General features: G+C 40.3%; 2 protein-coding genes across 3 annotated transcripts in view; one reads left to right on the top strand and one right to left on the bottom strand.

Moving 5' to 3' along the window:
• The window catches only part of calcrl2 (calcitonin receptor-like 2), a 35,785-nt gene extending 31,736 nt beyond the window's left edge, over positions 1–4,049 (bottom strand). Inside the window, exon 1 of the mRNA XM_046057124.1 lies at positions 3,938–4,049. The gene's annotated coding sequence lies outside the window, so the exon portion shown is untranslated. The remainder of the gene's footprint in view (positions 1–3,937) is intronic.
• Positions 4,050–7,087: 3,038 nt separating this feature from the next.
• The window catches only part of itchb (itchy E3 ubiquitin protein ligase b), a 36,727-nt gene continuing 28,950 nt past the window's right edge, over positions 7,088–14,864 (top strand). The window contains exons 1-4 of one of the 2 annotated variants that reach the window (XM_046056314.1): positions 7,088–7,245; positions 10,233–10,317; positions 10,932–11,073; positions 13,116–13,240. In XM_046056314.1, coding sequence (XP_045912270.1) covers positions 10,248–10,317; positions 10,932–11,073; positions 13,116–13,240 — 337 coding nt within the window. In that variant the 5' untranslated portion in view covers positions 7,088–7,245; positions 10,233–10,247. Of the gene's footprint in view, positions 7,246–7,328; positions 7,461–10,232; positions 10,318–10,931; positions 11,074–13,115; positions 13,241–14,864 lie in introns of those variants that run through there. The other variant, XM_046056313.1, reaches the window with a different exon arrangement.

The following is a 14,864-nucleotide window of genomic DNA, read 5'->3' as shown; positions in this document are numbered from 1 at the left end:
GCAGGAGAACAGGGTTTGTGTCCCGTGCGAAACAAAACATTAAATGTTTTTATTTAGGCGAGTGAGGTAAATTGACATTAACGTTAGTTAACTTAAGTCTTAATTGACATACATAGCTATTTTAACCCAAACCATGATCTTTTCCTAACCTTAACCAAGTAGTTTTGTTGCCTAAACCCAACCAAGTACTTTCTGTGCCTAAACCTAACGAAACTGCAACGTTTCACGACTTTAATTATGCGCGTTTCAACATGGCAATGTATCGAAACGTTACGTTTTATCTTGAAAGTGTAACCGGATATTGCATATTTATTGTTGCTAAGCGTTGACTGTGGGTCCCTAAACGTCAATAATTGATGCAAAAGGGCTACCCAAGTCTTTAAAAAGCGACGACAAAGGGCCTTGACCATGCATCAGACATTTGATGAGTAGGGAGTGAGACTGTGTTGGCCGAACCCTCCGTTCCAGCACCTTGGAGTAGACTTTACCGGAAAGGCTGAGAAGTGTGATACCCCTGTAATTGGCACACACTCTCTGGTCCCCCTTTTTGAACAGGGGAACCACCACCCCAGTCTGCCACTCCTGGGGCACTGTACCCGAATTCCACGCAATGTTAAAGAGACGTGTCATCCAAGACAGCCCCTCCACACCCAAAGATTTTAGCATTTATGGGTGGATCTCATCAATCCCTGGGGCTTTGCCACTGTGGAGTTGTTTGACTACCTCAGTGACTTCCTCCAGGGAAATTGACGAGAAACCCCCATCAGCCTCCAGCTCTGGCTCCCTCTCCGGGAACTATCACCTTATCGTGGTGGAGAGGTTTGCGTGCCCCGGTGAACCTGGAGGCTGTGTTATCTGGAGCCTAGTGCTCCTGGTAGGGTCTCCCAAGGCCAAGTGGTTCCAGGTGAGGGGACAGACTGAGAATGGTTCACAAAGACCCCTGATGCCAAAACCCGAAGAACCAAAGTGGCACCTCCCTCTCCATCCTTTGGACCCACCATCCATCGGAAGATCCGCAGGGGTCAGGTGCGCTGCCACATGGGTGTCAGTGAAGGTCAGGGACCTCGACGGACCAGACCCGGGCGGAAGAGGCTGGCTCTGGGGACGTGGAACGTCACCTCTCTGTGGGGGAAGGAGTCGGAACTTGTGCGGGAGATGGAGCGCTACCAGTTAGATCTGGTGGGGCTGACCTCCACGCACAGTCTCGGTTCTGGAACCGTACTCCTTGATAGGGGATGGACACAACTAAATTTAACTCAAAGTTAAAACTGTCTGATCCTGCAAATTACTTACGAGCCAGCACACCAGCAGCACCAGTATTAACAGCGACCAAGCAGTCTATATATGAGTGATTACAGACTTGATCATTTTCCCATAGCTGGACCCAAAAATAGCTCCTTCAGCTTGGAGCTATGCCATGTGTTGTCTTTTTGTATTTTTTGTCCCTGGGGCTATAAAAGCAGCACAGGCAGTGCAAAGAATAGAGGCTGTGCTCCCTAGACATGATGGTCAAACCATGACAAAATCACCCCCACATCTGCTTAACTCCCCTATCCAAATAAATTGAAGCTCTCCCTGCAGACAGCTGACTTCTGATGTGCGTAGGTTATGGTGAGAGAGAAGAAGATGAGCACCAGTACAACAGTAAGTATGGCAACCTTAGCAGTCTCCCCTCACCTATCAGTCAGTGTGGGAGCCAGCACACCCTGACACATGACCACAAATGGTCAGCCTGACACATTCCCCACCAAAGCATCTATTCTGATTCTTTAAAAAAAAATCCAATTTATCATTTCATCTCGCTGAGGTATTTTTCTTAGTTTCCCCCTGAGAATAAACAAACTATGTCTTGCTCCATCTTGATCTCATTTTGTTACTGTAAAAAATGGGATGCAATTAAATATTTTCATGAACATGATGGTGCCCATTGTTAATTCAGTCTTTCAAAGGAGCAACAGATAAGATTTTCTATAGCTTTATATCTTAAGATAAACTTACTAAAGGGATTTGGTTTTGTTCATTAATACTAAGGACTCAAGCATGTGATGAGAATTCTGGCTTTAAATCCTCAATTTCAACAATTGGAATTTCAATGAGAATCCTATTATTTCCGATCGTGCAAAATGATAGGAAGACTTTGGTACTCTAACCACTGCACCCTGCATCTCTGCACCTATTAGTATGCAACCCTGATGTGTCAGTTATCTCCCACTGAGCCTAAAATAAGCACATGTTTGTTGTGTTATGAAAGGGGGGGGGGGGGGCACTGAAGAACAAGGGGGGGGTTGGGACCAAAGTAGCAGCCTGGCAAGAGCAGGCTGTTCCAGTAAAAGACCCGCTGGAACACTGGTGCGTTTGGGGGTGAAAGTTTCCCACGGGAAGATGCACGGTCACACTGGAATCATTCTGAAGTATTCAAAAGTCAAGTAAGGAGCTGATCTGAGATCGATGTCTTGGGTGTCAGGATTACAACTTGGCAACATTAGACGGAGGGGGTAAAGGGTCTTCCTGAAGACACTCAACTGAAATGTAGCTAATTATAGATAGAAACACACAAAGCGCACATGGAAATAGCCTCTGCTGATAGAATAAAAACTGCCTTGCAAATTTTGCAGAGGCAAGGCTTGCGATGGTATTAGAATATTTGTGAATGTCACTATATTACGGAGAGTGACAACTAAGGAGTAAGAAGTAAGTATACATAAACATAATATAGGATCGGGCACAGTAAGTGACATGAAATTACTTTTACAAAGAGAACAACTCCTGCAAGTCTGTAGGGTTTACTGGTGATTGCTAATGTGCATGTAAAAGTGAATGAAAGTCACCCAGGAGAAATGCAAATTCTTAAAGGAAATAACAAAGCACATGTCAGTGCATCGATACTGCTGGGAGCAGGTTCAAGGTAGCCTTGTGTTTCTCTACCTCCATGTGCCCTACAGTGTACACTCTATGTTGTTTTTTGTTTGTAGAATAATATGTAGGTTTGATTTATTAGAATGGACAGAACTACTGCACCTCAGTTTACACAAAAGCTCAAGTACTACTAATAATCACAACATCTGCTTTAAGACGCTGCTGTATTAGAATCTGATTATAGCTTGTTAGAGTCTCAGAGCTCTGCTAATGACAGGAAACATTATCAGCTTCCAGTTAATGACCACATCACTGCAATACTGCCTATCTTCACTGTCATGTAATTCACTTTTACTCTGTGTTGACTTACTGTGGGCTCCCTTATGTTGACCAAGGACTCATTGGCCCTCTGTTGTGTTTCACATTAGATGAGATAACTCTCAGCAACACTCTATTCTATTTTTATTTCTATTCATATGGTACTTAGAATTGCAACTGTAGAGCCAGGCAACAAGCCAGCTTAGGGTGTGACCTTCGCTCAACCTGCATACATCCTCAATGATATACTTTACAACCCCGTACACAAAAAACCCAGTTATATTCCCTTAATACTGCTTTAACAACTTTTAGTGTGTCTGTGGCAGTCACTGCTTACTTTAAAGTGACATTAAGAGGATTTGTGATAATAAACACAGTCCTCTTACATTCCTGTAACCTTCTTATCGTACTTGGAACTATGGGTGCTCAATTGTGAATTTATAGACATCCTAAAGTACTATATGTTGTTTTGCACTTTTGCACTTTAAAACCCCCATAATGTAAGGTAACTTCACTTTTCTTGTGACATAAAAGTTAAGATGTTTTATGTTTGTGTTGGTATTAATTTAAGTATCCTTATTATATTGACATAGATATTTTCATAAGGGTAAAACTGCAAAAATACATCCTGAGTTGTATGGAGACATTCCACAAGACCACATTCAAGTGAAGCCTTCTAAAACTACTGCAGTAAGTGACAGCTTGACTGTTCCAAGTATCTGGCAGCCTGGCTTTTGAAAGAAAGCAGAGAGATGTCACATACCTTTTCTTTAAATGAGCTGTCAAACTGTATTTTCCTCCAAAAATCCCAATGCTTGCATGATCCGAGCAGAGACTAGTTTCATGCTGCCCTTCAGGCAAATCTGACCAACCCCGACCACTCACCAACAGCTGTCAAGCTAGGCATAGTAGCAAATACATATTTTCCTGTTATCACTTTCAAAATAAAACACTTACTGGCAAACACCACACTGACGTTTTAGTTTGGAATAATAAAAGACCAAAGTGACGTTTAGACACTATTTAGGGTCCGAGCACGAAACGTGTGAAGTCCCTACTGGAACTGAAGGGATTTTTTTCTTTTTTTCTGCAAAGTAAGTTGGTTTTGACCGTGGCATGGCATTGAAAACCAACAAAACAGGAAGTTGTATCAATTAATCATTAATCATCATTAATCATTATTAATCCATGTTGTAAAATTTGTGAGTTTTCAGTTAACGACGTGACGGTGGTGTGGTGGTGAAGTTAAACGCTTCGCAATCCATTACACAGGAAGTTGTTGTAACTTGATTGTGCATGCTCAGATCTGTACCAAATTTTACACTTTGACAAGAGTCGCACCCTGAACACATGTACATGCCAGCATTCACCCATAGTCATAGCGCCACCTACTGGCAGGAAGTGACATTCAATGAAGCAGCCCCCGCAACACGTTTCACCAGATGTATGAAATTTCTGTGACATGTATCATGTCTAGATGTATTAAAAAGTCGGCCATTTTGAATGTTATGGTAATTTTTGGACGATTTACATATTCCATACTTTAACAAACTCCTGCTAGGGATTTAGCCAGACCAACTTCAGATTTTTCTGTGCAGTGTAATCCCACTGATGATTAAAAGGTGAGTTTTCGTGTAAGGGCGTGCCCATGGCGTCCAGTATCAATGATTCGCCATGAAAGAGGAGGTTGTTCTAACGTCAATGTACATGCTTAAATCTGTACCAAAATTTACGTGGACGATAACTGTCCCGCCCCGAACACATCTATATGCCAATATTCAGTAATATTGATAGCGACAAGTGATATGTAGCACCACAAACGGACATTTAACACCTTCGTGCACTGTCTGAAGCGTGTGGCAAATTCACAGACGCGCCTCCGGCAGAGCTCCAGAATCTACAAAGCCTCACACTTGATGCTTTATATGTGCGAGGGCCCGCCCAACACTGCTTGCAGCTTTAATTCACTGTTATATTCCTTAACTAATCATATGCTTTAAAAATTTTTTTACTTTATATGAGTTTTTGGTAATGTATCATCAAAAAAAAAAGTTTTCTACTTTAGACACATAGTACTTATCACACTGCAGATGCATTTTCCAAAAATGTATCCTTGCTCATTGTCAAATTTCTATACAATAAGCCAGAAGCATCTAAGAAAACACAGATTGTAAATTGATACCTATATTTTTTCACACCATTCTGATGTACAGTAATTCCAGTAACTGACACACAAACACTGGGCATCTCCATGGATTGGATTAAAGATAATTTGTTGGTAGCAAGGAGAACATGATTAAATGTAATGAAAATATAATATTGTGACTTGAAACAATTCGAAGTACTCGTTTTACGACCATGGGGTTCAGAGCCTTCAGCTGCTCTTCCCCTCGTCTCTGGAACTCCCTTCCACCAGACATCTTTGTTTCCAGTTGTTTTGTACCCTGATTTTATGCACTGTAATTATAGTTGTTAATTTTATCGATTATTGCTGTACTGTTTTATAATGTTTTGTGAGGTGACCTTGAGTGTTCAGAAAGGCACCTATAAATAAAATGTATTATTATTATTATTAAAATAATAAGTAAAGTAAAAATAAGTAAAAACGGCCGTTGAGCTCAGTCATTGACAGCAGGGCTCCAAAAAACAGCTGGCACAGACAACATATCAAGAAGATGCTTAAATGATTGGACAGATGTGTGCTGAATTTGTTTTATTCAACTCCAAAACAGAAACTAATTGGCATTTTTTGAAAGATCCTGATTCACACAATATCCTGAAACTTAGGACGCAAGACCATTAAAATGATATAAAAAAGTGGCCACAATGTAGGCTATTTTACAACATAAACACAACAAATTACATCCCTCTCTGAGTTTCATTTCAGCGGAACACCACTGTTTTCTGTAAAGTGTAATGTTATACTATAAAACACCCATGGAAAATGTATTATTATTAGGTTATTTAGTAAGCTGTCAATGTCCTGATTGAAGAGAACAGTACAATTCATTTAAGCAGCAGCACTTTAGTAATTTAGCTGGAAAGTACAACAATGCCATCTGCTGTTTTGGTGGCAGTTGGACCATAAATGACACATGGCTTTATCTTGTAATGCTGCCAGGCAATGTTTTCTGTTAAGGGCAGCTGAAATGTATCAGGTAACCTAATCCAACAGAAGTAGATTAGCCTATAGTTGTAACTTCTGTTACTTTTTAAGTCGACAGTAATTTATTGTGTTGTACACTTATAGGCCTACACACACAATACATAAACAATGTGCACCAAGGCAGTACACATACAAAGATGTTGCTTTAGTGACCTTCAGTACATTTTTGTAACTTTTTATATACTACTTGGAGTGAAGTCATGTGATGGTCTGATGCAAAACATGCCATGTAACTTTTGATTCTGTCCATAAATCAACAAATCTTTTTGAGTTTCACTGATTAGTGTGCTTTAATCTATGTTTTATTGTGCCTTAGGGCCTATACAATAAGCATTCCCACTAGCGCAAAAAAAGAAACTATTCTTTCATGCCAGTTGAGAAGCAATATGACGGTACGAAAACATCATAGCTAAGAAATGTAGGCTACTGTAGCAAAGAACGCGTCTGACTGCAGTCGTTGGTATTGCACGAGAGCTCAACCACCCACGACAAAACCACATTTTTAAAGGGGTATTCTAGACAGGATGTGTGAATTCAATACATTGCATTGCACCTCAATGAATACCCTTTCTATGCGACATGCCCGTAAAAAGAGTCCGTTGATGCAAGAGTACGCTTTACACCCGGCCTTATGTCATGGTTGCAAGGACTTTAAATGCTTCAGCATGTTTACTACGCGTCCATTGGTCCACCCTGCTCCAACTCTGGTCCAATCACATCACAAAGGGGGGAGAAGCGTGCGCCCCACCTTGTTTCGGTCACGTGACGTCAGCTTACGAAGATGGTGGAAGTTTCTTCTTCCTTGAAGTGAAGCCCGGACTGAAACCTAAACATCGTCCAGACAGAGGGCTAGGAATTCACCGCAGCGTCACTAGTTTGGTTTTACAGCCTTTATTCGGATTTGTGTAAGTGATAGAAGCCAATTCCTACATCTCTCACCGGTGGCATTTGTGTTTTTTCAATAGCCGTTGGACTTTGGGATTTCCAGCCAGCCATGATGTTGACACGAGCAAGCTAGTCGGCTCGCAGTTAGCCAGCGGGGATGGCAGGAGGCTGTCAAAACTGGTGGCCAGCTGACATTCAACACGTACTCAGCAACTCCTGTGACCACCCTGCCACTGTAAACATACATAGTGTTTAGCGTCAGTGAGTTAGAGTTTATTAGCTAACCAGGACATAACGTTACTGTTCCTCATTGTACGGCTAACTGCTTTTGCGTTAACGTTAGCACGTTATCAGTTCCTAGTTAGATTAAAATATGTAATCTTGACAACATTTGTTAATAATTGTCAGTGATTAATGCACACGCCGACTAGCACTGTTGTAATGAATAGATTAGAGTTGTTTTTCCTTAGTTACGTGTTCTCGTAGGGACAGAACACATCTGGTAATGTTGCCGCGATTTTCGCTAAAATGAAGTGCTTTGTAGAACACAAACTACGAGAGTTGTAGAAAACACAGGGAGCCACTCCTCAATACGACCTAATACAGTAATAACTGAAACCATATTTTGGTTCTAGCTGTTCTGGCCGCATACTTTTATTTCTTTGGATACTTTTAGGGATGTTGGAGAAGTAGATCAGCAAAGAGGGAAAGAGACAATGCTTTTTTTGTTACAGTTGTTAGTCATCTGTAACTTGGCAAGACTGGTTGTGTTAGTTTGTGTCCTGGCCTGCCAGTATTTTCCTCTACAGGCAGTATCAAATGTTTGTTTACTGAACAGGGAGGTTTTCCTCTCTGTTTTCCTGGGTTGCCTTCATGTTATGGGAAATATTTTGACTATCAGTCATCAATCACAATATCTACATGATCTCCTGACTTTAATGATCTAGTTTATGATTACATTGTACTTTAATTAATTCACGACGTATGCCATTGTGGTGTATTCAAAACAAAAAAACCACTCATGAATTACCTGAATGGTTTTACATTTTGGATATTTAAGAAGTAGCAGACTCTGGACAGTGATGGATATGAAAGGGACACAGAGCTCATGTTGTTTCCTTGAAGCGTCTTAAAAGATGAACCTGTTATAATCCTACTAAGTTCGTCATCATGAAGGTATGTCGGCAATATGCACCATTGTTTGGTATGCTTATTCATGGTGTTCACTAACAGTCTAGATAATATATGTTTAGCTTATAGATGATGAGATTTCCAAAAGTTGCAGCGACTCTGCTGGTCTTTAGACAGGTTCAGGTGATATTGTTCGAAGTGGGCTGTTCAGGTGCACAACGCCCTATAAGATCATAAACTCAGAGCTCTGCTGCCAAGGAAATGGCACAATTTGTATTTAAAATGCCTCACAGAATCATGTAACACAATTTACTGGCCTGGGACAATTTTATTCAGCTGGTTAAAAATCAGAGTCAAGCAGGTCATTGTAGAGTTTAATAAGGGTGGTGATGGCGCAGTGAATGAGACGCATGCCTTTGGTGTGAGAGACACGAGTTCAATTCCCCACTGTGACACACCCACCCATGTGTCCCTGAGCAAGACACTTAGTTGTCCAGAGGTGTGTGACCTTTGACACATATAGCTTTAGAAAATAGGCTAACATGTATGTAATGTAATGTCATTGTAATTCAGACACTGTCCTCATCAACAAAATGCAGTTGGTCTGCTCTTAATGCTGCAAAGTCAGCAGTTGCACTGAATTATTGACAGAGACTAACAGTAGCCAAAAGGAAAGTTTACCCAGGAGCTCCTCCTTTCCTCTGCTCTGGCATGTGCTTACTGGAAGAGATAGACTGAGGAACATTCATTATTCAGTAATGCATGAAGGAAAGATCACAGGACCTGAATCCTGTACCTGTGTTAACCTTTTTTTGTCTTTGATTGACACGTTTGTCAGTGGTGCAGCTTAAGTGGCACTGGATTTTTAGACCGTATCTATTGACATGCTATTTTACTGTCACACAAACATTATATGACTGTTTTTTACTTCTTTTAATGGGCAAATTATCCACAAAACCAATTAATATGTTGTCAGTGTTTCTTGTAATGATATTTCCATTACAGCTACAGTAGATTTTGTGAAGTGATCTCTGACTGTAAGCATAAATCAGGCGTTGGTGTCAGTTCCTTAGGGCTTCTTTCTGGCATTGTTAGTTTACAAAAATGTTTCTAAAATTGTTCCGAGGACACACCACCACAGAAGAGGCTAAGATACAAATTTCAATATAAGTTTCATCTAGTATAGCCTAGTTGTTAGGATACTTTTGTGGCAGCATTTCACAAGTGCGTCTTTTGATTTCCTTACTTTCCATGATGGTGCAGCCTCTGTGTGTTTCACGTGACAATTGGACAGGTAGCTCTAACAGAGTGGCAAGCTTGTTTTATTCGTCAGTCTGTCCTCTTCAGATGTCGACAGTTGATGATGTTTTAGTGTTAAGAATAGATTCCAGCTAGGGGAGAAAATTTATAAATGTAGACTTTCTATTAAAACTGATGCTTCAGATGATTCATATAACATAAAAAAACATTCATTTTTCATATGCTTATATCCAAAGCAACTTACACTAAGTGCATTTGACCTTCAAAGTTATAAGGGCAAGATGTCATCAGAAATGCAGATCTGCAAATGCAGTGTATTACAAATGATTTGTTTTATGCCTCTTATTGTCAGCCTCTAGTGACTAACTGATTATGAATTCAGTATCGCGTCTGAATGTTGAACCATACTTGATTTTAATGCTTAATGGAAAATTGTTATTAGAATAAATAAAGTGGAAACTTAATTGTGCTTAAAGCAATTATATTGTTTACAATTTAAATGTGTGGTTGGTAAAACATATGGTCCTTAATTATTGAGGTAGGGTTGTACTTGTTAATAGTTAGAAGTGAAACCACTTAGGCACCATCACCACCCTAATGATTGTCTGTGCTGCAGGCCCAGCCCTATGTCATGGCCAGTGGAGTCACCAAGTTGGGCAGCTCCAACGGTTACCCTATGAAGGCACAGCTACAAATCATTGGTAAGTCATCAGTCTTTATTAAAATTAACAGAGGTTTAGTAAAATAAATGTTGGTTATTTTGTCTGTCATACATTTATATTTTTGGTGTAATTATTTTCTTGTTTTACCTTCAACATTAGGTTACTTCTGTTCAAAAGTAATAATAATGGGCCATTTTTAAGCAAAACAAGGAAAAGCACAGGTGCAAATAATAAAATGAAAAAAATTGTGTTGATTTCTGTTTAGCTGCTTCAGCTTCAGCGACCTGATATTGTGCATGCTGGCTCAGTATCACACTGTCATGGCTTACTGGGACACACAAATAGAACTGAGCCGTCATTATTGTTACTACACCTGTCGTTTTCCTGCCATGACACATCACAATGTCTGCTCTGATAAATACCACTTGTGAGGACTCCACTGCTGCTGCCTCGCCAGCTAAATACATTTTGAACTGTTTTTAATTTCAACTGGTGATCCAGATTTTATAGCATGTCATGTTCCTCTGCTTTGCCTTTCATTTAAAAATGTGTGCAATCTACAGTATTTCCCTGTTCTTGAATGATTTTTTTCCCTTGCCTCTTTCTTTCTGCACCAACATGACTGACTGTCTGCTGCATGTTTCCTGTTTCAGTGTTATCAGCAAAACTAAAAGAGAACAAGAAAAACTGGTTTGGTCCCAGTCCTTATGTGGAAGTGACAGTCGACGGCCAGTCCAAGAAAACAGAGAAATGCAACAACACCCACAGTCCCAAATGGAAGCAGCCACTCACTGTGTGAGTCAGTCTTGCTGGAATTAACAGACCCATATGACATTTGATCACATTTATGATAATTGGGACTTAACTATTTTATGTCTTTGTTTATATTTGCTATGTAGCTTTTGCTACTGATAAAAAAACAAATTATATTCCAGTCAGATCTGTGTCAAATTGGATTTAAAATTAAAATGTTTGATCTGTTGTGTTAAATGTTACCAGCCTGGTATTTCAGGCAGCTCAGAAAAACTGTAACTGTAATTTACAAGAGTTTCTGTGTGCACATAATGAAGTTTAAGTACCTCCAAGTGTTTGAAAGGACCTTTCAGCACTTGGCACGTTCTGTGACAATCCTGGCGTAGCTCATGTTGAATTAAATCGTCGAGTTCTACTGAAATGTACAAATGCGTTGTTGATGGTATTGGTGTAATAGGCCACCTTGAGCTTGCAAATATTCCCCTGATTTTGAATGATGGGATTAATGAAACAAGTTTAGTTTTTTGCAGTTTGGCTGTGAGGAAGAAGCATATCTTGAAAAATCAATGCTGACTGTAGTAATCATAATTTCCCCACAAAACTGTCCAGACCTTGAGGGGTTTCTCCAAAGCATACTAAAATAGACCTCCTTATAATCATGTAAAATTGATTTATTGGTGGCACCTGCCACAGTATCACCGCTGACTGCCACATATTGATTTTCAGTTGTTTTTTTAAAATGGGTAAACTCGATCCCTCAATAAATGCAGAAGTGTCCGCCATAATGCGGCATTCATTCAGGTGTGTGGTATAATTCCACAACTATGTGTGCTTTCGCATAGCGATCCGGCTTTCTGGAACCAGCAGCGTAGAAAAAGACCTGTACCTGTAATACACCACCATGCTGGCTGTGGTACCGGCTCAGAGACGGATGAAATTGGACCCCCCTTTGAGCTCTGTAACTTTTTTATACAGCGCAGCGGCATATTGGCCCCCTCCTCTTCGTTCACGATCTCAATGAAAACATGATCATGCACTGAATCAAGAGTTGAATAGTTAGTATCATGAACACTAATGCACACATTTGTACAAGAATAATAGGACAGGTTAAAATAAGTTAACTCTGATATGTTAGACTCTCTATATTCTTCATCCGAGACCCACCTTCAAATAAGTTCTTAGCAAGCACGGAGCCTAGCTTATAAGGATAGCTATGTTAACATTATAATACAGCTGGGTTGTGGAGGTGAGCACGCTGTACATAGCTAGTAGCCAATATCGACTGCCCCCCTCCCCCCAATGCCACATTCTATGGGAAACACTGTCCACTCTTCATCACAATGTCTTGCCTGCAACTTTCTTTCTGAATGAGTCACCAGGTCTTGGTTTTCGGGAAGGATTTTGTCTGTCATGTAACTCTTGACTTCAGGAGAATGGTATTTGTACATTTTATAGAAAAGATATGCTATCTCCAAGTGGTTTGTACTTGAAAGAATAAGTCCACACAGAGGTGAGAGTAGGTCCTATTCATTTACAGGAATCCTGGTTTTTAAACGCATACTGTACATTTATTGCACCCCACTTCCTGCAGTCCAACATATTCACACTTCAGATGTCCTCTTAATTTTAGCCTCTCCAGGATCTTCTGCTGTGCACAGGAACTTTCTTAATATAGAGTTCTCCTAAAGTTTCTCTTGGTCACATCCAAGTAGAGTCATTAAATGCAACAAGTGTTTACTATTAGATGTAATCAGACCCGAGCCCATGTGCCAACAAATGTTTTTTTCCTGGGGGCGCTGAGGTTGCTAGCTAAACAACTGTCATAGTGATGGTTATAGACACTCATTGTCCCTGAATAGCTTCTGAACTTTATTGTCTGGGGGTTGCTTTCGAAACAAGACAAAGGTTTTGCTGCTTGCACAAAAAAGGTTACTGAGTTTGAAACTTTGCTTGATGAAATGCGGGTGAAATCCTTATAGTAAGATCTTGGAGGGCTTTCCCAAGTCAGATCAAGGCACCGCTCTTTCTGTCATCCAAAAGTATCAGTGGATTGCATATATTAACTGAATGGTTTGTTTCAACAGGATTGTGACTCCATTCAGCAAATTGGTGTTTCGTGTGTGGAGCCACCAGACCCTCAAGTCAGACGTGTTGCTAGGCATGGCCACGCTGGATGTCAGTGATACTCTCAAGTCTAATGACATGAAAAGTGAGTGAATGACACGCACCCACACTCAGCTCTTCTACATATAGTTTTTTCCTCTCTAGCCCACTTCGTATTATTGATTTTAATGCTTCTTTCACAACAATATGAGCAAACTCCCTCAGGATATCGCGTGTGTGCATCTGTGCTGGGGCCATTCATCGATCATTCATTATTCCATTACTTTTCCTGATGATTCAGATTTTTGCCACAGTGTCATTTTAGTATCGGTATCGAGATATTTAGGCAGGTATGGTATCGAAGTCATAATTTTGGTATCGTGACAACACTAGTAGTCACTTAAAAAAAATCTAATTTCTTAATGTTTCTTCATCGCCTCCATGTTAAAAGTAATTTCTGTACTGCTGCTGTCAAGATAACATGGCGTTACACCATGCGTCCATCTAATAGTCGTTTTATATTTTCTCTTTACTGTAACGGCCACATATGAGAGAGAGGATGGCTTAAACTAAGTTAAGAGTCTGTTGTTACAGTCTCTAAATTGTGTGGGTTTTTTTTTTTGCCCCACACTGATTCTCCAGTTCAGGGAAAGGGTTGACATACAGTGTTTAAATCAATCTGTGTCACAGCAATCCTTTTGAATTTGAGGTCCAGTATTTTTTGATCCAGCATCTGACAAATGGGGTCTGTAATTATCATTAATATTATAACACAGCAGTGATGTGGAAATTTGAATAATTTTGAGATATGCTACTATGATCATTATTCTGATGTGATTCAGGTGTTACTTTTTCAGGATGATTGAATAATTCTATATAATAAATATAGAAATATTAATGAGACATGTTTTTAATATTAATTTTAGATAAATTAATTGTTATATTAATCGAGTACTAGGTCTGTAGCTATTCAATTAAATTAAATTTTATTTATATAGCGCCAACAGTTCCCACCAAGAGCAGCACTAGGCGACAGAGGCAAGGAAAAACTTCCTTTTAAGAGGCAGAAACCTCAAGCAGAACCATGGCTCAGGGTGGGTGGCCATCTGCCTCGACCAGTTGGGGGTGAAGGAGAGAGAGGGAGAGAGAGAGAGAGAGAGAGAGGGAGAGGGCAGGAGAGGAACAGAGAGAATAGGAGAGGGATGGAAGGAGAGAGAGGGGAGGGAGGCAGCCTACACAATAAACACACAGAGGTACAGACAGTAAAGGTGATTTTGCTATAGACTAAATGAAAAATGGTACAGATATTTATAGTAGTGTTAATAATAACAATCGTAATGTTAATGATTATAATAACAATAGGACTAGTAACAATAGTTGTTGTAGCAGAGGGTGTCGAGCAGGAACACGGGGGCAACAGGTGACCCGCAGCCACAGATCCAGACTCCACAGCTCCAGAGCCAGAAATACCTGCAGGAAGTGATAGGAGGAGAGAGGAGAGGGACGAGAAAGCACAAGACTACCGGAAAGGGGAGAAGTTGTGTTGGTAACATGCAATAATGGGATGAGGTTGCATACAGAGGGAGAGAAAGTACAGGAGAGAGGAGCTCAGTGCATCATGGGAAATCCCCCAGTAGTCTAGGCCTATAGCAGCATAACTAAGGGATGGTTCAGGACTCACCTGAGCCAGCCCTAACTATAAGCTTTATCAAAGAGGAAGTCTTAAGCCT

The sequence above is a fragment of the Micropterus dolomieu genome, linkage group LG08 (genome assembly GCF_021292245.1).
Source record: "Micropterus dolomieu isolate WLL.071019.BEF.003 ecotype Adirondacks linkage group LG08, ASM2129224v1, whole genome shotgun sequence".
Lineage (NCBI taxonomy): Eukaryota > Metazoa > Chordata > Actinopteri > Centrarchiformes > Centrarchidae > Micropterus > Micropterus dolomieu.
The sequence above is the reverse complement of the archived record's forward strand: the minus strand, read 5'-3'. Positions and strand labels throughout refer to the sequence as shown.